Raw genomic sequence first — 27,349 nt, 5'->3', positions numbered from 1 at the left:
CGCTAGGGCCCGGTTTTAAGTTCAGGCTTAGTTGGCTGCACCTGCAGGCCAGCCCCTTCCAACTGGCCAACTTCCCACCCCTCTGGTCAGTTGGCCCTGACGTGTCGGACATTACAAATTATGCCCGGGAGCCCCCGGAGCCCGCGGAGCCCCGGGATCGGCGGCAAGTGTGCGGCATGTGGAATCCGGGGACGGACCACCATCAATGTCCATACAATGACGAGCGCCGACGTCCCTGACATTTGAGGAGGGTTCCTCGGCTCGCAGGTACAAAATGAAATCGAAATGGGAAACGAAAGCAAAACCGCAACATCGGTGATATCTCCAAGGAATATCTGAATTTCTATCTATCTGTATGGATGTTATTTAATTTGTTACGCTTTACAACTCTGAGGCCGCTCGCTGAAAGATCCTTGCGTGCATAATTTATTGTTTTCATTCGGACAGTTTCCCTGTTGCGGCTTGAATTGTTCGAAAAGGTGTTATAACTATTCATTGCTTGTGTGAAATCTTAAATTGCAGTGCCGCTTAATTGAATTCTTTGTTGCGTGAGCTAGTTCTTAAATTCTTTCTCAGGGCCTATTGTTTAACCGAATTTATAGAGCAATGCGGGCGGTCGCGACTATTAAAAAATAGGAAAACTGTGCGTGCAGAGCATTGTGAAGAGGAATGATCGGGTATTTAGCTATGCACAGCTGGTACAGAATGGGAAATATATTGCATTCTACGCCACAAAATGATCGTTAATTTGTAGTAACTAAAACAGTCTTCCGGGTGGTCGTGTAACCGAAAGGAAGTGGTATTGCACAGCCGCAGAAAGGGACAGGAAGTTATACTTTATATGCGATCAGATATCTGCAGGTGTGAAAAGTAAATTTATATAACTACTAGCGTGTGTTTGTCAAGGCAATATATCAAAAGCGTAAAGATATAAAATCTAAGTACATTTTAAACCGATAAAACTTAAATAAAAATCATACAGTTCCTTCTCTTAATATTCCGAAATATCCCAGCCTAAAGGGGATTAGTTTAAATTAAAGAGCTTCCCATCATAAATTTCTTCATCCATAACTTTTGCTCCCGAATTCAGTCCGCTTATCACGGACACTTTCGACGAGCTTTTCCGCCAGATTGGGTTCTGAGTTGAGTGTCAGGATACCGAGCAGAAGTTGACAAAAATTAGACGGAAATCTTTTATAGTCTCCCCGCAAAAAATGTTATTGTTAACAGCTTAATGGAGCATTCCGTCATCAGGGGGAGCTGGATTTCAAGTTTTAGGAGGGGCACACAACAAGAAACAGCAATAATAAAGATTATACACGCGCAATAATTACTAGAAAATTGTTGTACAGAAAATCTCTGACATAACAGATGTCCCTTGTTCTCTGTTTTTTGTGCATGGGTGGCACTTTTCGAAGGGGACTTAGGCTTTAAAAAACCAGTAAAGTACAACCAATTATATCTAAGAAAATTGGCCAATGACTTACAACAGAAACGAAGAAGTGCATTAATTTCTCTCACATATGATCGTTTCTTTGGCCCATTTTAGCTAAGGGGTTCCTTTTCCCGAATCCCTTTATCCAGAGCCACTGGAGGAACTTCCTTGAGCCTTGGCTTCTTACAGACCAAGTCCTCCTAAGTCCTCCCACGGCCAACCATCTACAACCCTCTTTCCACCCAACTCTGTCTCGAGGTTTCGCGGTTCGTTTGCTCCCGACTACTCCACCGTAATATGCACCTAATCCTTTCTACAAAATCATAATCGCATAGTACGTAATCAGAGCGATGCCAGCAGTGAGCTCTCCCTCTCCCTCTCTCTCTTTCGGCAAGGACACTGTTGTTCGCCGAGGGTCTCGTCGAGTCCTGCATCCTGCCAACAGCTAACAGCTAACAGCTACCAGCTAACTGGCAACATTCATTCAGTTTTAATGCCAGTTTCATAACTCGTGCGCTCACTGGGCCATGAGAAGAGGAGAAGAGCCCGGCAATTAACGCGAGTCCTTCGACTTGCAGCCACAATATCCCAGCATCATTATCCTTTTGGCCTCTCGCTGGCAGCAGTGGGTTAAGGGTACGGCACATACACACACACGTATTTATGGTAGACCCAACGATGTAAACCCAAGACTACAATTAATCAAGAACTCAAATTTCAACTCTTTGCAGAAAGGGGGAAATTCAAAACCAGGCGTAGAATGGCGAGTCCCTTACCTAATCAAGCCTACAATAGGGAGGAAAATTTTATAAATTGATATAAATTTTTAAAAAATGAATTGCCGCCCAGACCTCGAACTCTTTGTCGTGGCTGTGACATTTGACAATAAATATATATAATTTTTTCCGCGCCTTATTTACAATATATGCAGCAGACAGTAGACAGTAACGGGGGTCTGCTGTTCGCAATGATGATGGATGATCCAGCGTTCGGTTTTTCATTTCGGAAAATCTCCGGGCTGAAAAACGCAGTGATTTTGATGGGTTCCGGACTGGGCTTTTTTCCCCTTGCTGCGGTTGCTTTGCATACAAGTTGGGAAAACAGAAATTTAAAAAAAAGACAAATTAAATGAAAATGAATTAAAAATTAATTAAATCAAATTGCTGTGGCGGCTTCTACTTTTCTTGTGGACGGGGTCCAAATGATTCATAAAATATATGACAGCGGCTGGATTATTCTCCCTTTTTTCCTATCCCTCATTTATGGGGGCGCTGGCTCAGATTGCTAATGACTTAAGTATTCGGGTGTTTGGGGCGGGGAGTATGGCAGATTTTGGTTGAGAAGAGTTTGTCTTAAATGATTTGGAAGTAATTGGTTGACATCAGCGGTGATTGATCTCCTGATGATATATCGAAACTTTATGGAGGCCTTTAATGGGCGGACAGGCATGAAAGATATCCCAAAATGTGGGCTTCAAAACTGGATTAAATTAAAAAAAGTTTTAAAGGAAATTTTCTTTATTATTTACCACAATTAAACATCCCCTTTCTTTAATATTTCAAAACCAAATTTGTATATTAAAGTTTATTTGGAGGAATTTCTATCCCTTTTTCCTTTTTATCGTCATGTCATTTGCATATGTCCTTCAGAAGTAAGAAGCTTACGCATGTGCGACTTTATTATTGCAGATGTTTTACATTCTCGCCATCGCCATCGCCATCGCCATCGCCTCGCATCCAATAATAGTTTCACCTTCTGATGAGGCTGATAAACCCGTCATGACAAATTCCCCTTTTCAACGTCCCACCAGCCGACGCGTCCTTACAATCCGAATAGAAAGCTCTGAAACGCCTCAAATGCGCCGTTCGTTGTTCAATCCTAATCAGATTAGTTTCTTTGACCTACCCTAATCAAATTTCATGCAAATAACCTTCTCTAATCTATTTGTTAACCGACACAGGCGCACAGAAAGAAGCTTAGTCCATGGCAGTCCTTCAATCAATCAGAATCCTTGCATAGAGTTCCTCAGCTGTCACACATTTCCATCTTCATCTCGGTTCCTTTCGTTTTTTGTTCGTTGGTGTAAATTCAAGTCAATCCGGGGGATATATAATGGCACACAAAACTACCCTTGAAGACTTAAAATTCCACCCCGTTCTGGGGCCCCTTTGTGTGGAAATTAGACAAAAACTGCAAAAGATGCTGCGAATTTGTAATCCTTGAGGAATTTTTCACTTATTCCCCAGGGGGACAAGTCCTTCAAATGACTGAGATGGCTGGCTAGGTGGTGTGGAGGGGTGCGGGGACTGGTAGCTAAGTTACACATTTAAGTTTTACTTTCCTTTACTTTGTTTGCTGTTTTATGATTATTATTTTTTCGCATTTGCCCAACTTCAGTTTCCATTTATGCAACTATGCCTGCGACAGATAAGTTATTTGAGTTCTGCCAGGACTCGTGCGAAAAGGAAGAACCGAAAATGGGAGGACGAACGAATTTGTAAAATTCCAATTAAGAATCTTTGGTTTACTTTGTAAGTTGACTCTCAACTTATTTAGACACTACACAACGACACACGAAACACACTCACACATGTAAAGTAATACCCAAAGTCTAAGGGGCGGGCGGGGGTCGGGCCAGTAAGTGGAGCTGGGAAATCCTAACACACACTTAAGCGAAACAAAGAGGACACAAGACAACGGACAGCAACAACAGAGAATAAATAAGAGCAAAACAAACTCGCTCGCTCACACACTCAGACGGTCGAGGTCACAAAAATAGTTCGATGCATTAAATATAATTTTTGTAGATATTGATTTTAAGTAAGATTTCTTGAAGTTTTTATCAAAAATTAAGCAGGGATTCAAATTAAGCCATTTCTATTTAGTTTCATCAGTATAAATAAATGCTTTTGTGAAAGTTTCATCTTATAAAAGCTTAAGCTTAAAAAAAGAGATTTCATGATAAAAGGATCATAAAAGGATTCAGTAATAATTAAATGTCGTTATTATTACTTTTATTATTATTATTTTGATTTTTATTAACAAAGCCCGTTTATTTGCATGTATTTTAAAGTTTATATTTACAAGTCCCCAGAAGTTAGCTAATTTTCTGACCGCTGCTGTGCACACATCCTTGTTCACCAACACACACGCAGAGTGAAATCCTAGAAGGGCGAGCGGCGAACGGCGAACGGCTCTCATGTCCTGCTCCACTCGTCCTTGCTCTAATGGACGAATAAATTGCTCGTGAATGAAATGAGAGTACGCTGGCCGCTCTGCTTCTTCCTGCCTCCTTCCGCCCAGCGCCCGCCCCCTGCGTGTGGGCGTGGCCGGAGACGACAACGCACTCATACGCAAAGCAAAGCAAACAGACAAACAACAAACTGGCAAACAGACTGGCAAACAAACAAACAAACGGAGAAACGGAGAAACGGATGCCCGGGACACAAAACTAAAAACTAAAAGCGACATCCAAAACGAGGGGAAGAAATTGCTCTCGAAAATCTTATTTTTCTCGACCGGCAATGGGGGCAATATTGGTGATAAAATAAAATACGAGACGCGGGCCAAGACGATGACAGCATCGAGACAAGGATACGGATACAGATAGCCAGGACGAGTCCTATCTGCCCCCGATCCCTGGCCACCAAAATTTATGTTTTAGTTAATACACCCAAAGACACAGAAGGGTTCTAATCGCTTGTAAATGGCATACGGAAAAGGTCTCGCTTGGGTAGTAAAAGGTATTAGTGCATGTGGTCGTGGTTAATTTAGTGAAAAGCGACGCCTTACGCAGTTTTATACTTCCAGGGAAGTAATAAATACATAATTCAATATTCCCTTGATATACATAAGGTTCTTAGTTTTGTTCCGTGTTTTACAGAAACAGGAGAGAAAATCCTCTTACGTAGTGCTTACTAAGTTATACAATTATGTCATCTATAAAATACTTTGAAATTTAAGGAATAAATATATAGTTCAATCCTAAAATAAATAACTTACATTACTGCTTAGCTTCTACAATCTAGATGATAAACCCTATACTGCATTTAGAAATTCAGGAATATATTTGAAGCGACAAACCGAATGCATTGGCAAATTGTAAGTTTCCACAAGCCAGGACTCGATTTGTAGTCCTCCCCGAATATTTAAATTCCCCGATATCCTTCCTCCGATTCCAGAATTTTTGTTGTCCCAGCATCATTTTTAACGAGCATTGCAAAGGGTTTGGTTGCAGTTCTCCCCCCAGGAGTTCAATTCGCATTGTCCCCACTGACACAACCAGACTTAACTCCCAACTGCCCCAACTGGCACCCTTAACCCCACAGTGGCCCCCCCCTCCCCGTTCTGCAGCAAGAACAAGCGATTCCAGATAGAGACAGACACATGGCCATCGAGGATGTAGGTCAGGCGAGTGTTCGGGGCTTTTATGAATTGCCAGCAGCTGACTTGACTTGATGGCGATGGCGATGGCAGCAGATTTTGGTTTTCATTTTGCAGCCAAAAAGCCAAAGCCAAAGCCAAAGCCAAGACGACTAAAAATCAATAACTGTCCGCAAGGACACCGAAAAGGGCGCCCAAGTGGGTGGGCAGCTTGGCTGTTTTTGTTCGCTGATAAAACTGCGACAAAAAGATTTCAAATTAAAGACAGGACGCGAAGGAAAGCAAAACAAAAGTGATATCGAACAGGAAGGAGCGAATTTCGAAGGAAGCAGCAGACAAGTCGAGCAATAAAGCAATTAGCAACCGACAAGGGAGATAATACAACTAATTAAAAGTAAAAGTTATGCGTCAGCGAATGAGATTTTTATTGGGAACACAGAAGGACCTTGAGGTGTCGGGGTGAGGGGCGGGGGGAGTGAGTGGGCGTGGCAGCTGATATATAGCCACCCCGGGTGGGAGTATTAAAATGCTGTTAACCCAAACAACCGCACTTTGCTACACCATAGCTACCATACCCCACCTTTGTCTCGGCCTAAATTATGAGGTTATAATTCACAATTAAGCAAACGCAAGCATAAAACATAAGCACATGACATAATTAAGCTCAGCTCTTTCGGATTTATATGTAGTGCGGCGAAACTAAGGCAAAACTGTGAGGATAGGACGCAAGGATCTTGGGAAATATGGGCGCCACCCGGCCACTTTTGTTCGCCCCATTGTGACCTCATCAGATTGCGAAGCTCGGAAGAGATTCAAATCAAATTAATGAATGACTTTTGCACCTTCGAGTGGAGGCGACAGGAGTGGACAAGGTTATTTGAGTGGTATTTTGAAGTAGACCGACATAATTAAGTGCCACAACTGGCTGGAGTTCTTGGGGGCACTCTTTCAAATGAAATGCATTCGCACTGGTCAATTTTGTTTTTTAAGTCTTCAACTAAATGGATGTTTAGCCACAGGATTTTGCCCATTAATTGCGTAATTGCGAAACTCGGCTGAAGAGATTGTTGAACCGTAATTGCAAATGTCCTGTTTATTTGCGTAGTGGACCTAGTTTTGTTTAACTTAATTTGTGTCACCCAAATATCTTGCTAAATATATTATTTCTGTGCTGATAAAATAAAACGCTTTTAATTTTGGCAATTTATTAATGAGCTTTTGCCATAGAGCCATAGAAATAGCATTAATTTATGCTATTTTACGCTATCATTTATTTGTATGTGTTTGCCTGTGCGTGTGTGTTATTATTTATTGCTAAAATGCATTAAAATTGGGACACCCAGCGGGAGGTCAGATTATTTATTTGGTTGCTGTTGGCCGCCATTAACTGACAAATTTTCACTAATTGCATTGCATTAATAAACTGGAGTAACGCAAACACATGCAGTATAAAAATCAACTGGAAAAAAATCCAAATCCATGTCCACTTCTGTGAATTATGGCCGATGATGGGAATTGCCGTCTAATTGCAACTGCAATGCTGAAAGCGACTGCATTCGAGGAATGCTGGAGCAACAAATCAAAGGAATATCAATTCATCCACGACTGTCTGCGTATGCCATAAATATGCATCAATGCCCTGCCACGCCCCTTTGAGCCCCGCCCCTCGCAGGCATTATAATTTAAATGGGCTTTGGAAAAGCAATTATATGAAATTAAATTTTGCGCGTGTGTCTCTTAATCCTGCACTGAGCTGCATGCATAGTTCATGTTATCCTGTTGCGAGGAGTGCGCCCGCCAGGCCAACCAGTCCAATGTGGGTGTGGTCAGCACCCGCCGCCCTCTTATCCCGTGTCCCTTTTCCATCCACTTCATGGAAAAGTGCGTGCCAACACCTCGCCAGGACGGAAGGATAAACAGGAACAGGAGCCGAGTGGTTGAGAGCGGGGAGGAGGGGGATGGCATTGCGTAATGCGTCTGGATGCACCGGAAAAAACGGCGAACACAAGAGATAGCAACCACTTGAGTTCAACAAGAAAATATATACTAAACATGAACTGCTAAATTAGTTATGAAGTATTTAAGTCCAGATTAAATTGTTGATGATTCACAAAATCAAATACAGTTTGTGCGTTGCTTTTTTCTCAGTCCGTGCGGTGATTGTTGAGTACTTTCCATATGAATATGAATTGCTTGCGGTTGCATCAAGTGGCTCGCGAAATGCACTCAAAGTGCATTCAAACACACTCGCAATCGCAGACACAAAGCGACTCGCAGCCAGAGAGCAGACTTTATTTGTGTATGGATTCATTTATCGGGGTTTATTATTATTATGCAACTGATGACCATCTATTGCGTTTTTGTGATGGTTAATTGGAACTAGCACAAACAAAAGATTTGACTGAATACAAATTGTGCGCTGGGATCAACATTTTGCAAACTATAGTTACCAACATTCTATTAATTGCTTTAAGTTAATTTTTACCTCCAATAATATAAAAGAATGGTGTGTAATCAAACCAACCTTCCACACTAATTTATAAATTACCATAAGAAAACGACTTTGAGGATTTCAATTTTTGAAATAAATTGGTTTATTATTGTTGCTTGACTTCATATTGTTTTTTGTTTCTCTTTTGACTCTAATAAGTCGACTTTCGCTCGCTTCTTTCGCTTCAGTTAGTTTTGCGATTATTTAAAATAAATTTCCACTTACATACTAAATAATGGGCCATGTTCATTTCAAAAAAAGTTGTCAAATGAGAATTATATTTTCACATATCTGCCTGCCTCGGCCTTATATTTCGTATATGTTAATGTATACATAGAAATCGACATTGATTTGCATAAGTGGCATTTAGGAACACAAAAATCTTATAAAGTATTTTATCCATATTTATCGGTTTTCTGTCACTTTTTCTGCTGGTCTAACATCGTTGCATTGGTTTTTTTTTTTCTGAGTGATTGGGAATGAAATGTGTTGTGAAAAGAAATAAGTAAACGTGACTTGAAATGTTCAAACTTTTAATGTATTATTTAGTTTTCCATCTTGTGAATTCTATAAAATGGAGATTTAAAATTGGGTTTAATTCGTTTTAGGTGAAATTTTATTTTAAATGACAATTTATTGCCATTGGTTGTTCTTTCTTATATAAATTTAGCTAAAAGTTTTGCGAGTAACTTTTTATTATTTTTGTTTGCAGGGGATTTTTCGACGGTTTCTGTACAAAACTTAGACTAAACGAAATTTGAAAAGTCCTCTTTGCTTTTTCTTCAGTTTGTAGTTAATAATTATAATGCTTAGTGAGTATTTTTAAGTAGTATCTCAATTATTGTAGGCCATTTGCTTTGCTGTTTTTTTCGGGTTTTCAATTCTTTTTTAATAAATTCATTTGGGATCAATTTTTTATTTGTATTAAGTCCATGAAACTTCTGTTTTATTGTATACATTTATATAAGTATTTATATATTTACACTTCGCATCCAGACTTTCGAAAACATTGTTTATTCATGTACGTTTTATTTGTAGTTTGCATAATGGAAAAATATGAAAATAATAATATGGCCCCTTCCCAAAACTACCGGCGATTCTGCTCCCTTTTCAATCAATACGCTTCTGTTGTTCTTATTTGCTCTTTTGTTATTTTAATGGCATGCCATTAAATAATTTCATTAAACGCTTTGTATGAGCAGCGAACAACATTTCAGCAAAAAGAGCCTGAAAGTATGCTCAATTGATTGTTTGTTTGGTTTTATTTCGCGATTTCCTTTTCTGACAGTTTCCTTAAACAAATGATGTGGCACGCGGAAAAATACCCGAGTTTCAAATTGAAATGCATAAAAAAAATAATATGAAGTACTAATCAGGGAAATAACCAAAATAGGAGAAATGCGTTTTCAAGGTTACAAGATTGTAATTTTAATATTTATCAATAGATTTTCTATTAAAAGAGTTATGTAGGTATATAGTCACTTCTTTTGTTTTTCTGTCTATTCGATGTGCGAAAACAAGTTATTTTAGAAAAAACGTGAATGCTGATATTAATCAAAGGAAAATGTGTAAAAAAAATGTTTAATTTGAAGGGGAAATAATGGAAAAGTCGTTGTAAAATGTAATTGCTTTCCAGACAGTCCTATAAATCGCCTAGCCAAACACGCTTTTTATGCCGAATGTTACTGGTGAATGGTGTTATTTAAATGAAAAAATACGAAGCCATTAAGCCCAAAACTGCATTGCGTTTTATTCATATTTTCCGATCGGTGTTTCGTAATGCAGCTTAATTGTTATCAACGGCAGCTTCATCGCTCGGTCGGCTCATCATTATCGCATTGCCAGGACTGAGTGTTCAGATATATATATATATATATAAATAAATATATATATATAACATGCAAGTGGGCGTGAGAGAGAGGATATGATTTACTATAATTTTATTTTCTGTTGTTGAGTGTCAGCTATTAATATTATTTTTACGCGTATATACCTTCGATGTGTATGTGAGTTTTCATCGCAGTTATTATTATGACTTTTTATTGTTTGCAGCATTTTTAACGCGTTCTGTGGGTGGAAAAAAAGTGCCCAGTGTCTGTTCCTTTTGCATGTTTACCATGGCATTGTTTGATGTTTATCGTACAATTTCCTTACATGCTAATTAATTTTCCTGGCTATCTGATGATGTCGAAGGGGATGGCGGGTTCAGAGGCTGGGGAAAGTGGTAAATGATTGGGATTCGTTCATCGGTTTGTTTCTCATACATTTATTTTTGTTCAACATTGTTTTCCTTATATTTGTGATAGCTATGTAATATTAAATAAATTAAAGATTTCTATTATATGTATAAATATGTACAGGCCCTTACATAAAAACCGTTTTGTGTCTTTTTTACAATGGTTGTTGGATTATTGAAATCTCATTTTAAGGTATAGTATTTCATTTTCTCCTCTGGCTATATTTACAGGGTAATCAATTTTAATTTATTTAAAGAACTAAAAGTATCAGTCTGTGAGAACCATCCCAAAAAGTATGCAAACTGCACTTGCCACACTTCACATTTTTTAACTTTATAGTTTATGTTTAGTTTAGAGTTTTCGTTAAATCTTTATAAATTCACTGGTTGCGCAGTTTGTCTCCTGCTGTTTTTGTTTTTCTATCTCTCTCTGCTTAACCCCTACATTTAACCATTTAACCCCGTTACGCCCACAGGTTCTTCTGCTGATCCTGATCCTCGTCCTCGTCGTCGTTCAGGCTCAAGTTGGACTCGTAGTGGGTGAGCTCCGGCTGCCGGCTGTTGTTGCTGCTGCTGCTCATGGTCACGCTGCTCTGGGTGCCACTCTCGAGGAGATTGACCCCAATGCCGCCACCTCCGCCGCAGCTGCAGAGCAGATCGTCGTCGCCAATGCAGCTGCAGGACTTCTTGCAGTTGTACGAGGCGCCTCCGGGCGGCACAAAGTTCGAGCTGAAGCTGGAGGGCAATGCCGAGGCGGGATTCTTCCCGGGAGCCCTCTTGCCCGTGCCCAGGTTGACGCACTCGCAGTTGGCATTGTTCCGGATCTGCTGCTTGGCGTAATCCACGCTGTCGTAGGCCGGAGCAGCACTTGGCAGATAGCTGGGCACCGCGTACTCGTGCTGGCTCCTGCGATTCGCCTGGTGGTTGTGGTGGTGCTGATGCTCCAGGGTCTTGGCCATCCCGGCCACACTGAGGTCCCGCTGCTGCTTCTTGGAAAGCTGGTTCATGGTGTTGAACTTGCAAGCTGCCGCCGCCGCCGAGGCTGAAGTGGGTATGGGTTTGTAGCCACGACCTCCTCCAGCCGCACCACATTCGTTGATGGTCGCGTAGTTGTTGCTGCCGCAGTCCGCGTAGCGGGCACTGGGTGGCGGTATCACTCCGCCATTGCCGGCCTGGTACTCATGACTTGTGGCGTACATGTTCACGGAGGGAGTGCGGGCCGACAGGCAGCCGGATACCACTCGTTTGTTGTTGTTGCCCCGACCATTTGGCAGGGGCAAGGCCAGGCGCAGCTTCTGCCAGAACTTCTTGTCGTCCCACTCGATGCAGGTGCTCGTCCGCAGATAGTGCCGCATGTCCATGTCAATGTCGCGCTGGGGCAGATCTCCGTACAGGATGAACACCACCCGCTTCCTGCGCTTCACCAGCTCGTGCAGGGCACTCTTGTACTCGAAGCGACTCCACTCGTTGTACAGGAAGTTCTTGGACAGCACCAGCACAAACTGTTTGGCACTTTCGGCGGCTTCGATGAGGGCATCCGTGATATAGGCATTGATGTTCACATCGCGGTAGTGCAGGCACAGTCGATAGCCGATGTCGTTTTCAAGTGTCTGGGCCAGGATCTGGTTGACGAAGTGCTCGTCCTGCAGGCTGTAGGCGAAGTAGGCATCATTGGGCCGCTCCTTGTCCAGCTGGTCGACGAAACGCGGTGACTTGTAGCAGAAGTTCATCAGGCAGTTGGTGGAATGGGCCCACATTTTAAGCTCATGTCGGTAGCAGAAGAGGCCGAAAATCAGACCGAAAAAGGCCACAAAGGCACAGGTGGCCACCAGGAGCAGGGGCAGCAGTCCCTCGATCTCGTTGGTGTGCATGTAGTGGGCCACGCCATCTCGCAAAGTACACTTGGTGCCGTTCTTCTCCCTCAGCACACTGGTGGCATTGTTGTAGATGCAGCTCACCCTGGAGGCATCTATGATCTTCTCCGAGCTCTGACCCAGGTAGTTTCTGAACCTGGCCAGGTAACCACACTCACAGCTCCACTGGTTGTCGGCCAAGCTGATCTCCACGAGGTAGGGATTGGCACTTAGTTGCCACACCTCGAAGTGCATCAATCGATTGCCATCCAGTCGCAGGACCTCCAGTTTCCTCAGCATCTGGAAACTGCCATTGGCGATGCTGGCTATTTTGTTGGACTGCAGATACAGCTCCCTCAGGTTCTCGAGGTTGTGGAACTCGTTGCCCTCCAGACTGATTATGTGATTATCCTCCAGGTGCAGGATCAACAGGCGCTTAAGGCCACTGAAAGTGGTGTTGTATATGTGGGCCACATTCGAGTTGTTCGCATACAGAACAGCCAAGTTCTTGCGACCCAGGAAGGAATGTCCCGCCAATTCCACGAAGTTATTGCCATCGATATACAACTCGGTGGTGTCCATGGGCACACGTCTCGGCATCTCAGAATAAGCTGCTCCCGAGCACTCCACAATATTTGTGGACCAGGTCTGGTCGTGGAAGCACGTGCAATTCGTGGGGCAGGTCATCTCGCAATCGCAGGCATCGAACTCACAGCAATGGCAAACGGCGAAGCAATGGGTCTTGTAGGTGCACAAGAAGTGCTTGGGCTCGGCTTCGATTAGGGGGATGTAGGCCCTCTCCCTGTTGTTCAGCAACTTGCAGTATATGGTCTCCAGATCCATAATCCTGGGATATTGCCTCGAAGTTATATGGTTGATTTTCTGCAGCCAATCAATGTTGCAGTCGCAGGTGAAGGGATTTCCCCCAATATAGAACTCGGGCAGAGCTCGATGCTCCCAAACTGGCAGAATCCTTAGGGACTTGATGTCCAGCGTTGTAATTTGGTTCGCATAGAGATCCACCCTGGTCAGATTGGTTTTGTGCATAAAGGTATCTGGATCCACAGTGGTTATCAGGTTGTCATTCAGGAACAGCAGCTCGATGGAGTTCGGTATGGAGTTGGGTCCAATGCGCTGAAGTTGATTAAAGCTCACATCCAGAGTTTGCAGTTTCAGCTCACTATCCAAGCCAAACCGATTGGACAAGGAACTCAGCCGGTTCTTGTGGAGGTCCAGCCATTGCAGTGTGGATGGAACGTGTCCATAGTCAAAGGTCTCCAGACGATTGTCGGATATATTCAGCCACAGAAGGGAGGGCATGTTGCTGAACAATCCATTTATGTCATTCAGCTCATTGCCATCCAAACGTACAGCTTGAATACTCGAGGTCATCTCAAAGGCCCCTGGTTCCACAACTGCTATGCGATTCCTGGCGAGATTCAGGATTTGCAGGTTGGGCAGATCCCTGAAGGTGTGCATCGTAATATTCTCCAAGTAGTTGCCAATCAAGCGGAGACCATAGAGATTTCCCAGACCCTTAAAAGCACTATCCTCCATCACGGTAATCATGTTCTCGCCCAGATCCACGGTCCTCAAGTGGCGCATATTCCGCAGGGCCAGCGGAACGGTCTTCAGCTGATTGCCATTCAAGTTGAGGTCCTGCAGGGCACTGCAGTTCCGGAAGGCATCCGGATGCACGCCAATCAGGGCATTGTTGTCCAGCGAGAGCAGCGACAGCACATACAATCCGTTCAGAGCATATGCATCCAGATACTTCAGTTTGTTGTGCGACAGCAGCAGCGTGTGAAGATTATTCATCGGTGCAAAGGTGTCGGCTGCGATGTTCTCCAGCTGATTGTGACGCAGATTCAGAATCTGCAGGGTGTACAAGTCGCTGAAGATCTCCGGCTCCAGTTTGGTCAGCTTATTGTGCGACAAGTTGAGCAGAACCAGACGAATCAGACCCACAAAGGTGTTCTTATCGATCCAGGTGGACGTTATCTGGTTCATGGACAGGTCCAGGGCCTGCAGCTGGTCCAGATTCGAGAAGAGCTGGGGATTCAGCACACTTATGGAGTTGTTCTGCAGGTACACCTCCTGGATAATCTTGGCTTGCTCAGCAAAGAGCTCCGTGGGCAGGGCCACAATTTTGTTGGAGCTCAGATTCAGGATCTGCAGGTTTTTCAGTCCACTGAGAGCCTTGTCGGCAATCATGGAGATGCCATTGTTATTCACCGAAAGGACTCGCAGCCTCCTCAGAGTGCCGAATCCATTCGCTGGCAGCACCACAAAATCATTGTGGCTCACATCCAGGTACTCCAGGTCCAGCGAACAGCTGGTGCTGGAGCTACTGCTCTTCTTGGCCGATTCGGTGGTGGAAGTGGATTCGGTGGAGCCATTAGCTGGCTCCTTGCTGCGATCCCTGAAGCCCAGCTCGTTGACATCCTGCAGGCGATTCTCGCTCATGTTCAGGGCAGACAACTCGGACAGGGTGCAGAATATGTTATCCGGCAGGGACCAGATGTTGTTCGAGCTCAGGTCCAGTCGCTCCAGCCTCCGGGTGACCGAGAAGGCATCCGCCTCTATCTCGAAGTTCAGGGCTGGCCACAGGATGTTGTGCGTCCGGAGCGTCAGGTTTCTCAGCTGCTCCAGACCATCCAGAACGTGGCGACCCAGTCGCCCCAGCTTGCAGTACTGGATGGACAGCTGCTGCAGCCTGACCAGATGGGCGAAGGACTGCGCCTCCAGGCGACTCTTGGCCATGATTTCGTCATTGCACAGGATGTGCAGGGCAATCGTGTGCTCGGCGGGGATGACACTGAAATTGGTTGTGTCAAACTCGCTGTTCACCGTGCGCAGATTGCACGTTAAGGCTATCTCCGGCTGATCCAGACCAGCGGCTGGCATAAAGTGGCAGTCGTCGGGGGCGTCGTACAGCGAGAGGTCGCCACCGGCGCCCGCGGTCAAGGGTCGCAGGGTTCGCGCCGGAGTGGAGGGCTGCATCAGCTGCGAGTTGGAGACCCCAGCCTCGCCCATTATCGCATTCGAGTGCGACAACTGCTGCTGCTGGTGGTGCCTGGTGGACAGCGATTCCGTGGTGTGCTGCTGATCCTGGGCCAGGACCACGGGCAGTATGAGTAGCATGTAGTAGATCATTTTGGCGATTCACGGCTTTGCTGCGTGGAGACACCGAATGGGTTGGCGGAGGGGGGATAGGCGGTACAGCCGGGGGTCTTGGGGAGAAACGAAAAGAAAATCAATTCCACTGGCTGGCCAAAGGAAAGTCTGCGCACATATTTTCGGCTTCTGTGCTCCCTCTACTCAAGCCAGATTTTCTTTATTTTCCCCCGATTCTTTAGTTAATTATGCTCTCCGTGTTTTCTTCTCTCTTACACCCGGCACATTTTCGAGCACTTGGCCTTTTCTTTATTTCTTTCTTTCCTCTTTATATTTAAATTTTTTATTCGTTTCGGCGCTTTGAATTATTCGCTGCGAAGTTTTTGTTTATTACACGTCGCGTTGTAGGAACCTTTGATGAATTTCAATTTAGCTGCGGGCACGACTTCTATTATCACTTTTTCATTTGGCTGAACTGAACCCACTTTTTCTGGGACTCGAGCGGTGCAGCGTCGATACTTCCCGGTTCGTAATGTAACGCGCACGTTGGCTGATTTTCGACTGACTGCCGCAACGTGCGCAACTTCTCTTTTAAATGGAGAGTCGTCCACGAACTCGAAACCCCGAAAATCCGAAAAGCCGAACGCGAGCCGAAGGGCGCTGGAAAGCAGCCGAAGAGCAGCCGACAGGCTCTGCACGGGCGGGAAATTCAGAGAGTTGTCGGAGAGCATGACTAAAGGGAAATTCGCTCTGCCTCGACGGATGCTGGAAAATGTTTTTCTTTCTCTCCATCTAATCGCATCGAACAGCTGGCGTTCGTTCGTGTTTTCCTTTTGATTTTCTCTGTCTTTTTTCGTCGTATTCCTTATATCCTTTATTTTTTTGCCGCCGAATCGGAGATAGAGCCCCTCACCCCCCGCCGCCAACCGGCGACTTCGATGCTGTCTCTGTTTTGATAATGAAAATATATGATGTGCATGGGCCAGCGCCAATCTTCATACAAACGTAATTTATTTTTATGCCATGTGCATGTGTGTGTCGGTGTTGGTGTTGGTGTCGTTGTCGGTGTGCCGAGAAGGTCCTTCGGCTGCTTTTTGCTCCTGTTTCGTGGGTCCAGACCCGTATAAGAATAATAATTCCTCACATTCCATTAAATTACAATAATAATTTTAATTAAACTGTTTTGTTTGCGCCTCATGTAGCAATTCCTGTGGTTTCATGACTTCTTTTTCGCCAAGCGAGCCAGCAAAGCAGCAAAACAGCAAAAAACTGTCTTCCCCATCAGGTTAATGATAATGATTATGGGCCAGCATTATGGGGTTTCGTTGGGCTTTGGATGTGTGGGGATTGCTGTGGATTCCACTTCTGAAATCCGGAATGTTATGCAAGGACTTGGTTAGACTCGATTAGGCGATGCTGGAAACAGCAAATATGAAATTCGTGAGCGGCTAGTATACATATAGCAAATCATATACCCAGTGCTACAAATGCATATTTCGATTATAAAATGTTTATATCTGATGTCTTGTGTAATTTGTTGAATTTTGATATGGTGTTCTTCAATTTTAAGCTAAAGTTTCTTCGAGATTAATTTACACATTGAACATTTTACTATTTCGAATAATGATTATAATTATTTGCCTTAAGCGACAATTTTGATGCATGTCATAGCGTCCTACCTGCGCTTACCTTAAGTAATCGGGGAATCTCTAAAGGGAAATCAATCCATCAAGAACATTTTCCAAGGGTTAATTTACAAAGAAGACCTTCTATTGTTCCTTATTTCGTTAACCTCCGGCATGTATTATTTTGATTGTTCAATATTTGGGTGAAAGCAGAAATATTGATGGATCACCGGCAACAAATTCAATGGCGATTACAGCGGCATGGTAACCTTGATAAACTTTGGGTCTTTCATGACTAATTCTCAAGAAAAACAGCTGCCCTGGACACTTTATCGGAGGCTAATATTTCTTAGCTGGCTTGAAAGTTTTCCCATATCCATGGGTGTTGTGGCTAAGGATATTTTTGTCGCCACTAAAAGCAAACACAAAAACATTCTTGCCAAATTGCGTCAGCCAACAAAACGCCTCCCACCCATTTTTCGTGCTGGGCTAATGATTTGCCTAATGTTTCTAACAATTATGTGGCTTGGCCACACAAAAGAATATATTATGTAAGTTATTAAAATTATATCACCAGCAGGAGCAGCCGCAGAGCCACGAACAGCAGCCAAGTCTAATAAGCCTCCTGCACAGTAAAGAAAACTATAGCAGTACAGTCGAACTTTTTGAGATTTTCTTAGTTACAAACTGCTTTAATCCATTTTTATTGAAAATATGTGAAAATATAAATTTAAACACATGGTTCTTTAATTTACCATGTACTCTGATATTGGGATTAACTACTAACTATTGATAAGTTTTCCTTTCAGTGCACCCCTTATTTTCCTCACCTTCAGGCTTTCGCAGGCTCTTTCAAATGTAAATGGCGGCAAGGACGAGGTTTTGTGGCTCGCTTTCCTTTGTGTGGTGGCACATGCAACCAAGGAGGAATATTTCTTCCCCGGTCTCGTATTCTTTTTTCGGTGGTTATCAATTTGGTGAACGCTTCTGGCTTTTGTCCGTGGTCCTGGTCGCAGCTCCTTTATTTATGTGCCCCATAACGAAGGTTTCTTTCGCTTCGTTTTTTTGCTTTTTTGGAAACACGAATGACAAGATTTTCATCAACGTCATTAATATTAACTTTTGCAATAATTCTCGAGCTGTGGAAAATTATGAGAAATGACCCAGTAGATAAAGCCAGAGGCTGGGCCAAAGCGGAGCTGAATCGGAGTCCACTTTTCGACAAAGCCATAACTCTCGGTATGCAGATTGGATTGGTTTGCCGGCTATAGTAGCTATAGTGGATGTCCATGGTCGTGTCCATGGTCGTGGTATTAGCCTGACGTCTGGACGGATTTCAAGTCAATCTTAATTGTGGCTCTGTGCTATGGGCTCGGCCTAATGACAGCATTTCGTATTACTTTCACTCAAAGCCAAGGGGGAAAGCTAGAAAGAAAGGTTGCATATTTTATGGCGCCCAAGCAGCTTTACGGTTGCACTGAAAAAAAACCCTCAATTAATTAATACAGTATTATATCACTCGGATGAGTGCGACTCTCAAATAAAATTGGATTAAACTAAGCTATTCGTTACTAACATTTCCTAGACATAAAAGGAAAGCGTTATGAATGGGGTTTCCACGTAATAAGTAAGACATGGATTTTATAATATTCTTAAATAAATTTTGCTTCCAAGAAAGTTATATTTCTTCTGTTATGTCTTTCAGTGTGTGCATTTATGAGGCGGGGGCACAAAAATCACAATTAAATGTAACAATTGCGTCTCTGGGGACCGCAGGGCTGGTTAACAAGAGCATCGGACTCGATTCCCTCCTGTCAGTTGCTTGTCTGATGCCAGCTTAAATTGCCCATACACGTCACAGGCAAACACCACCCACCACCCACCGCCCACTGCCCCACATCCTTGAAGCACCCACACAACGCAATGTGCCTTATCCCCACCCACAGCCATCGGATTCACCCATTCCGCTATCCATTTTGGCAGCTTTGGCTCGTCCTCGTTTGTCGTTTCTCTTTCACTCTGTTTGCGTTTATTAATTGTTGCCTTTATTTTGGACTCATTTTATTTGATTTGGTTTTCCTTCGACTGGCCGACTGGCCTGGCCTTCGCCTGCCTTTTTCTGCTCCTTTTGTTTTCACTAGCAGCGGCTATAAAGCCAAACCTAATTGACTTATCTTGCCATGGGTTTGCTAATTTCTCGGCCATTGTGTCTCGCTGACTTCGAGCTTGGAGCTCGGAGCTTCTTTGGGCCATAAAAGTGCCCAGATAGCCAGATAGGATAAGTCAGTCAGTGAGGCATTTCAGGCAGCTCAGACAGGCGGATAGGAATCTCCAGCGCACTAATTAGCAATTGACATGAATTGCTCATTAGCAGCAAACTAAAGCTAAAAATTTTCCTAGGCTATCTGTCCAACTACTCGGGGATCCGCATCCAAAAGATACGGACAGGATAAAAAGTGTCTGTCATGAGGGCGAGCAAAATGGGGGTATCCTAATCTCCAAATACACTTGTACAAAAAACGTCTAATAGAATCCAATGGCATTTGAGTGACACAAAGCATGGGGTAGCTGACAGCAAGTTTTCTTTTATGTAGAAAAATACTCGAGAGTCATCATGAGCTTAATATAAAACATCTTACATATAAAGTAACCTCGAAAAACCGACCTTTAATTTTGATGTATTTGATTTGTGGATATTAAATTGATTTAGTACCCTATTTTTGTTAAGTGAGCCATAAAGTTCGTTATCCCTAATTAGTTACTATACTAACAAATCGAAATAAAACAAAAATAATTGAGAAATTTAAAACTTGTCAAATGATAATAGAAATGAAACCAATTCAATGCAATCTACTCGCACACCCTCTATTCAATGTAATAAAATCCGCAAAGCGTCTCAGAACTCAATTGAAGCGATAAAGCTGAGGTAAATAATCTTTAATATACGGAAATTCCGCAACTAACCCAATTTTTATTGGAAAATATCTTTCCACATGCCGAGCGCAGAAGGAGGCTGCGGTTTCGCCTCCCCGGCCACCACGGCAAATATAAATTGCAACAAATCTTGAATGCAGCCTGACCAAAGTCCATAATGACAGTTGTGCCCAAAGAAAATTGCACAAGCCAAGGACGAATCGGGAAAAGGATGGAAGGAGAAGGAAAGCGGTAGTTGCAATTGCAGCAGTCGGTCCAGAGCATTTTAGCCAAGTAATTGCCCGGTCGACCTTCGAGACGTCCACATCCAGTGCTCCTCGCCTTAGTTCTGCTCAGTTCAGTTCAGTTCAGCTCAGCTCAGCTCGGTGCAGTTCCCATAAAAGTATTCCTGGCCACAGTTTTGTGGGTTATGAAAAGGTGGCTGCCGGAAATCGAACATGTGGCCAACTGAAATCGGAAGACGGTCGGTTGACATTTAATTTATAGGGAGCAGTCAGAGCCGTCTGGGTGGCTCACCTTGGGTGGGAAATAAGATGAAGTCCTTCGACCACCAATTTAGTTGTCAAAATACGCCAAAATGTAAACAATCAGATGACAAAAAATTGTAAGAGAAAAAAAGAAAATGCTGCCAAATGGGCTGACTTGACATTTACCTACATGTTAGTGCTTCCTGCTTCCGCTCCATTGGAAAATAAAAAGGGAAAAGGACAATGCACAAGGCTCATAAAGACATTTGGGAATCAGCTAGCAAACTGACAAACAAATTTTTTATTTCCTTTGCCGAGCGGAGAAAGGACAAGATGAATTGCCGATGGCTGTAAAATGTCCTTTTAAAGCAAATATCGAAGGACATTGGCGAGCTGGCGAGCTGGACCACCACCACAACTAATCTTGAGCATCCGCAAGTGTTTACCTTGGAGTCTCCTTTCAATTCCTCAATCTGCTCAATCTTCCTCAATTGCGGATTGTTCGAATGTGTGACTGTGTGTCTGCATGACTATTGGATTTTGCATTGAGAACTGCTTCACGTGGGCGGGGTGGGAATATGGAATTAGATAATATCTCCATCTAGATGACAGCCTCTGGCCTTGCAGTGCGATTCCAAGAGATACGGATGCGGATACGTGAATGCCCCGGCTCCTCAAAAGGATGTTTATGTCCCCTTCAATCTCAGATAAAAGTGTTGAGAATTTGCCTCTGTTTACCCAACAAAGTGGCTCGGATTTGCAGGGACACATTGAAAAGGAAGCTTTGCGGACGAAGATGAGATGGTTAACTCTCAAGATGTCGAGAATTTGGATTAGCACTTGCAAGTAGTTCGCAACGGAAGTTGGATTATCTCATATCTTAGATCAGCGGTGGGAAAAACTGGCTGAGCGACTGGGAAAAGTGGACATTGTAACCATGGAAAGAAAGTGCGTTGGTATACTAGAAAGCAGAATAGATGGGTAGGATAATGCTAAGATCCTTGCCTGTACAAAAGAAATCTTAAGTAAAATGATAATGAGATCAGGAAAACAGAGGTAAAACAGCTTCAAAGCCTTATCCTTATTTTAGAAATGGAGTATCTATTTATACATTTATATATTATTTGAATCAGAATTAATTGAATTGGCCTCATAAGTTCATGAATATCATTATATGGTTTTATTCTGCTTTTAAAAATCACATTCGACAGTTTTAGTGAGTTTTAAATCGGCTTATGCATTCAGGCAACCTTCTTATAAAGGTATAAATCTTGCTCCCCTAGCAAATTCGACACCGATAAATTCTTAATATCCTTAAAGAGTCCCCCGAATCGCTGATGCACAATTGAAAGTGAAATTCTGCGAGCAACAAGACTCCTTTTTCATATTCAGCACTCTATAATCTTCTCATTTCCGCTTTGCGTTCCCCGGAGTTTTAAGTCTGACTTTTGGTCTGTGCCTGCTGTCAAAGCACTCCCCTCCCCTTGCTTTGCATTTTCCCGGTGAAACCCTCGTTATCCTGCTCCACAAATCAACCAGCAGTTTTAGATGTCGGGACAATTCTCGGGTAGCGTTTCTTCGTAAGCAGGGCTTCTCGAATTTCATAAATTTCGAGGACTCGCACCCCTCGAATGGACCGAAGCAGAGCAAAAGTGTCAATTTCCTAACGATTCAATCTAACTCTGCTTGTTGGACAGTTGGTTTTTTATGGCTGGGCTACAGATGTACATATGTACTAGTTGGCTGCACCTTTGGGTTTGATTTTTTCGCTCACTGGTGAAAATTGCGATCGAAACAAAAGGCTCTTGTGGCAGCGAGGGGGGAGGGGGTGGGAAAACAATACGAAGGCATTTGGCAATGCGCATAGCAATCAGTGCTGCCTTTGTCCTCAATCCTGGAGATTTCACACTGTTTAGCTTGACATTTAACTGTCAATCAAGGCGGCACTATGGCATTGTTGGACTCCTTGTCGTCCTCTGTGTGGTTCCTTCTGGGTGCACTCGAAAAAATTATGTTGTCTGTCATGTCTTGCCTATGCTATAAATTTATACATATATACATTTATTTAGAAATCTATTTTTATATATGAGTAACAATTAAAAGGGAACCTTAAAAAATTGTCACCCTCTGTTCACTGTTTGAAAATTCAAAATCTTTAAAAGGAATTCCATGCAGTTAAAAAACTGCATTGTATGGTCTTTGAGCAATTTTCCTCATATTCTCCTTAGGCATTGAGACAGTCTTGTCTTACAAAGGGATGGCATCTTTTCTTTCAGTGCATGTCCAGTACGGCTGCCGTGAAGTGTGACTCGAATCGAGGCGATTCAGTTGGATCGGCTGAGATTTGAGTTGAAGGTGCGAGTATGACAGCTACCATAATGCCATTAGGCGCAGCAGGAACTTGACTGGAGGAGCGCCGCAGGACTTCACACCGAAATAAGGAAAACTCATTAAATCGGAGCTGAGACAAAAGGGAACCGTTGGATATATTGGATATTCGAAAATGGTTTTCTGAGACGGCGAAGGAAACCCTCAAACGTGAAGTCAGTCGAACAATGCACTGCATGGGATGTTGCAAAGAGAGCGAGCAAAACTGTGGCAGTCCTTTCAATGTTTTTCCTTATTTTCCGCCTGCAGCTGTGTCTGTGTCTGTGAGAGTGTGTGTTCCTGTTTTCGAGAGAAGCACGACAGCTGTTACCCGTGGTGAGTTTGCTCAGCCACTTTGCAGACTGCGAAACTCACCACTTTCTCTTTGCGCTCTCTCCCTCACTTCGCCACTCTCATTTTCCGCACTGGGTCATTTGGGGAAATATTCTCCCACTCTCTCCGCAACTTTCTTCCTCTCCCATTTCTCTTTGTGCGTGGGTGACACATTTTTCGAACTCCAATTTGTGTCTGTTGTTTTTTTTCTTTTGATGGCTTAAACTAAAATAAATTTTAATTAATTGCTGGCTAATCATTAGAGGGCTTTTAAAGACTCCTTTCTTTTGTTTTATTTTTGGATGCTTTTTAGGCAAATAACCAAACAGAATGGGGGCAGACTTTTGACGCAGACTGTGGCAGCTCCACCTTCTTTTTTCGCAGTTTCCTTCGCCACTTCTGTTTTTTCTATTTTCGTTTTTTCTTGTGGTTTTCCCGGTGACTTACTTTTCGCTAAGCAATTTTTCGGTGTCAATGTCGGCTTTGTTGTTATTTTCACTGGTGCCTTCTCCTTCCTCTTGTTCTTGCGATTGCTCACATGCTTTCGAAATTCCTTCATATTTATTGGCAATTTCATCTGTTGCAAGTTTTTATTTTCATATCGTTCTCTTTTATGTGGGAGCTATCTCGACGTCCAGGTCATTAAAGTCTTGTTTGGGTTGGCTTTTTATTGGAGAAAACACTTTATATGGCTGTGAGTGTTATAGGTAACACAGTTTCGGTGTTGATGACCAGAGATATGGGTGTTAGTTTTACGCATGACATTACGATGTTGAGGTAGGTAAATATAATATCAGAATGTTTTGGTCAGGTGGAACACTTTTTTATTGCTCTTCTTGTTTCTTAAAAGCAAAGTGTTAAGGAAACCAACATAAATACCCAACATGAACCTAAGATTATATTTTTCATAAAGCCTGCTTAAGGTCGTCCCACAAAAAGTTACAGTGATATAAACCACAGGTTCGTCACAAAAAGTTGTATTTTTACTTGCCATTTTATATTTCCAACTGAGTACATCGCCCACACGAAAAGTATCTTAAGATTTCATGTTCTCCATCTGTATCTTTCGTCAAGTGTTCAGTTTTTTTACTGCTGCTTCTTCAATTTTTGACACACTTTCCAGGCGAGTTTCAGTTTTATGCTCGGTTGAACTGAAATAGTTTACCCAAACCCGAGTTGAAAGCACGGCAGCCGTTTTGCAACCACAAATATGCAGCAAGGATGTGGTAGTGGTGGGGAGTGGAAAATTTAGGGGAAAAGCGGTGAGCGGTGAAAGTGGGAGGTGAAAGTGGGATAGACTCAACCTGAGCATTAAAGTGCCTCTCGGCTGTTTTGTGGACTGAGCAACTGACTTTGATTTCTGCCCGCAAGGTGCGTGTGTCCCTTGCGCTTATCCTTAACAATTGTCAGTCGAGTGCACTGAGAAAAATAGTGCTGGCTAAATATAAAATAGTAAGCAATAAATTTATTTAAATTAATAAGTAGCATTTGTCATATTTTCAGGTTTGATTGGGATCAAGGATATACTATTTTCAATATTAAATTAACATTTTATATTGGCTTATGCAGGAATTGAAATGTGTTGATACCCTCGACATCTATCTGTTAGGGTTTCCGGGAAAATGTGGAAAGGGTTGCATCTCCTGCTCTGCCATGGAAACAATTGAAGTGGCAACCGAACGATAGGACGCCAACATAGGATGTCAACATTTTTCTGCCATAATCAAAGCGAATAAATAACATGAAAGAACTTTTCCCTTTCCGTCGGAAAATTCTCTCCGTATCTGAAAACACAGGCGACGAGCAATTAGAAATCAAATTTTCTGTGCACAGGAAGGGAGCGGGAAATAAATGGTTGGGGACTCTAAGGGAAATTAATTAAAATATTCCGGAAAGGCAGAAAAAATCGTGGTGGGGCATAGAAGAGGGCAATTAGATTTCATTTATTTCGTTCCACTCTTTTTTATTGTTGCTCCACCGACCACAACAAATGATGGCATGGACTAGGTTAAGTTGGGTTCTGAACGGAGAGTGAAATGAAGACTGGAAAATTCCGGGTGTGGGGAGAAATTAAAGGGGTCGAAAAAATAAATGAAAAATCCTCAAGCTATCTGGACACTAATTGCGTACAATCCTGTAATATTAATCGCTTATTATGAAAGGGATTTCTACGTGTGCATCCTTTATCTTTAAATATTTGGATTATGCTGTAAGAGAGAGAGTGCTATTAGTTTGAAAAAATGTGTCTTTAAATGGCGTTTAATCAATTAAAGACCTATGAAACATGACGAAACCACATGCAATTTCATTTTTATAAATACTCAATTTTTACAATATGACAAAGCATTTTTCCGCCAAATAAATATGTGCACAGCCTTAATTCCATTAAGCCCCTCCTCGAGTTTGAACAATTTCAAGCGAAACGCCATTAAAATCATGTCAATTGTAATACGAGAGCAAAGCTTCGATGTGACCGTAGTTAAGCCTGTCTCTTTTCATTCAACTTCTGTATTCTAGTGGCACCTTTTTCCCGATTGTCACAGTACATTTTTTGTTAGGCAGCTTTTAGTTTTGATGTGCAGGGCGTTAAATTTGTCGAAATTCTCTCGCTTGCTCTTTTGGTTTGCGATTATGGCCATCCTTCTCCCTACTCCCTACTCTCTACTCCCTTGTCCCCCGTGCATATAGAAAATGTCATACAAATAAATTTTAATACCACACACACTCACATTCACACACACGCACACTCGCACCGCGAAAAAATGTTCTGGAAAAGTTTCAAGTGCAGTGCACAGCGCACACCTCAATTTACACCCCCGCCCGCCCACAACGCCACGCCACGCCCACTTTTTCCAGGCTGTGCAAAAATGCCATAAATTAAATTTTATAAAAAACAATTACAGAGGAGCAGAGACCGCTCCCGCCTTGCACTTTTCCCCCGGCTTTCCACAGGAAAACCTTGACAGGTCTACATGTGCCCAGGCTGTGGTTTACACTTGTAAGCATTTTCTGCCCGAGCATATTTCATGCAGAAGGACCCAAAAAAAATAATAAAAAGGGGGAAGGAAGGAAATCCAGGGACTAGCAAGCAGCATTTGCAAGTGTGTAAATTTTATTATTTCTGCGGAAAGCAGGAGGAGCTGACTTTACCTGCATTGCTTAAATTAGCACTGCCAAAAATATGTGGGGCAACAGGTCGCCGCCTCCTTTAGGGCGAAATTCTACTTTCTACTTTCCTTTTCGCTAAATTGGCAAAGGGGTGGTGGTGGGCGCCTGCTTTCCATACATCATTTCCGCTTTTATGCTTTTTATGTCCTTTTAATAGATGTCTCTGCATTGGAAGCAATTTATTTTCCTTTTTTCGCCAAGGAATCTGCAAAGGAGTGGCGGCAAATGGGCATGGTGGACTAGAAGTCCTTGCCTGGGTCCTGTCGGTGTCGTTATTTGCATTTTATGTATTCAAATTGTGACATTTACACACATGCAATCGCACATACTCGCACTCCTGTGTATTTCAGCACAGCCCGAGCTGAAATATTAGGTTAATTAATACGGAGAACCTTAGTGAAATATATAAAAAATCGCTATGTAATTAAATGTTTACTATATGGCGAAGAAATTTTATTATATAGGAAAGTATTAGGAAACAGCTAGAAACAAAAATACTCACTGTACAATTTGCCGAAAACCAGAATTTTATATCTGATATCTGTTAGAATGCCAAGACAGCTTTATGCTCTATTTCTGTAGCAAACCTTAAATAAAAATTGTATTTTCTATCTCCCTGGCTTCGGCTGTAGATATGCCGGGCAACTCTCATAGATATTCATTTGTATGTCAGTGGAGTCCTTCTCGTATTCCAAGCCCCTTTTCCACCGTTTCCACTCATCCTGCACGAATGAATCTAATTGCGCAAATGTGTGTTAAATTATATTTTTGCATACGCAGACAATCTGGGGAAAGGACCAGAAGGGGTTAAGGGGCGGCGGAATTCCACCAGAGGCGGGGCTTAGGGGGATATGTATATGTGCCAGCTGGGCTCCACATCCCACTGCTTCCCTTGTTCCTCTGGTCCTACCATCTAAATCTAACTGCCAGGTGTGCGTTT

General features: G+C 42.8%; 1 protein-coding gene and 1 long non-coding RNA gene across 2 annotated transcripts; both read right to left on the bottom strand.

Annotated features, from left to right (window-relative positions):
• Positions 1–8,584: 8,584 nt before the first annotated feature.
• Positions 8,585–16,084, bottom strand: LOC6534471 (toll-like receptor 6). The gene has a single exon (XM_002095112.4). It carries the CDS (start codon positions 15,552–15,554, stop codon positions 11,010–11,012), a length of 4,545 nt encoding a protein of 1,514 aa, XP_002095148.1. The 5' UTR covers positions 15,555–16,084; the 3' UTR covers positions 8,585–11,009.
• A 3,978-nt stretch (positions 16,085–20,062) lies between these two features.
• Positions 20,063–21,516, bottom strand: LOC26535597. Its single transcript, XR_005561273.2, has 2 exons — positions 20,591–21,516; positions 20,063–20,521 (listed from the first exon to the last, which is right to left on the bottom strand). It is a non-coding gene; the product is annotated as an uncharacterized LOC26535597 (long non-coding RNA).
• Positions 21,517–27,349: the final 5,833 nt, after the last annotated feature.

The sequence above is a fragment of the Drosophila yakuba genome, chromosome 3L (genome assembly GCF_016746365.2).
Source record: "Drosophila yakuba strain Tai18E2 chromosome 3L, Prin_Dyak_Tai18E2_2.1, whole genome shotgun sequence".
Taxonomy (NCBI): Eukaryota; Metazoa; Arthropoda; class Insecta; order Diptera; family Drosophilidae; genus Drosophila; species Drosophila yakuba.
Note: the sequence above shows the minus strand (reverse complement) of the source record. Positions and strands in the feature narration are given on the sequence as shown.

Bases quoted from the DNA above. Each gene is read 5' to 3' on its own strand.
- LOC6534471 (XM_002095112.4), bottom strand. From the start codon at position 15,554: ATGATCTACTACATGCTACTCATACTGCCCGTGGTCCTGGCCCAGGAT.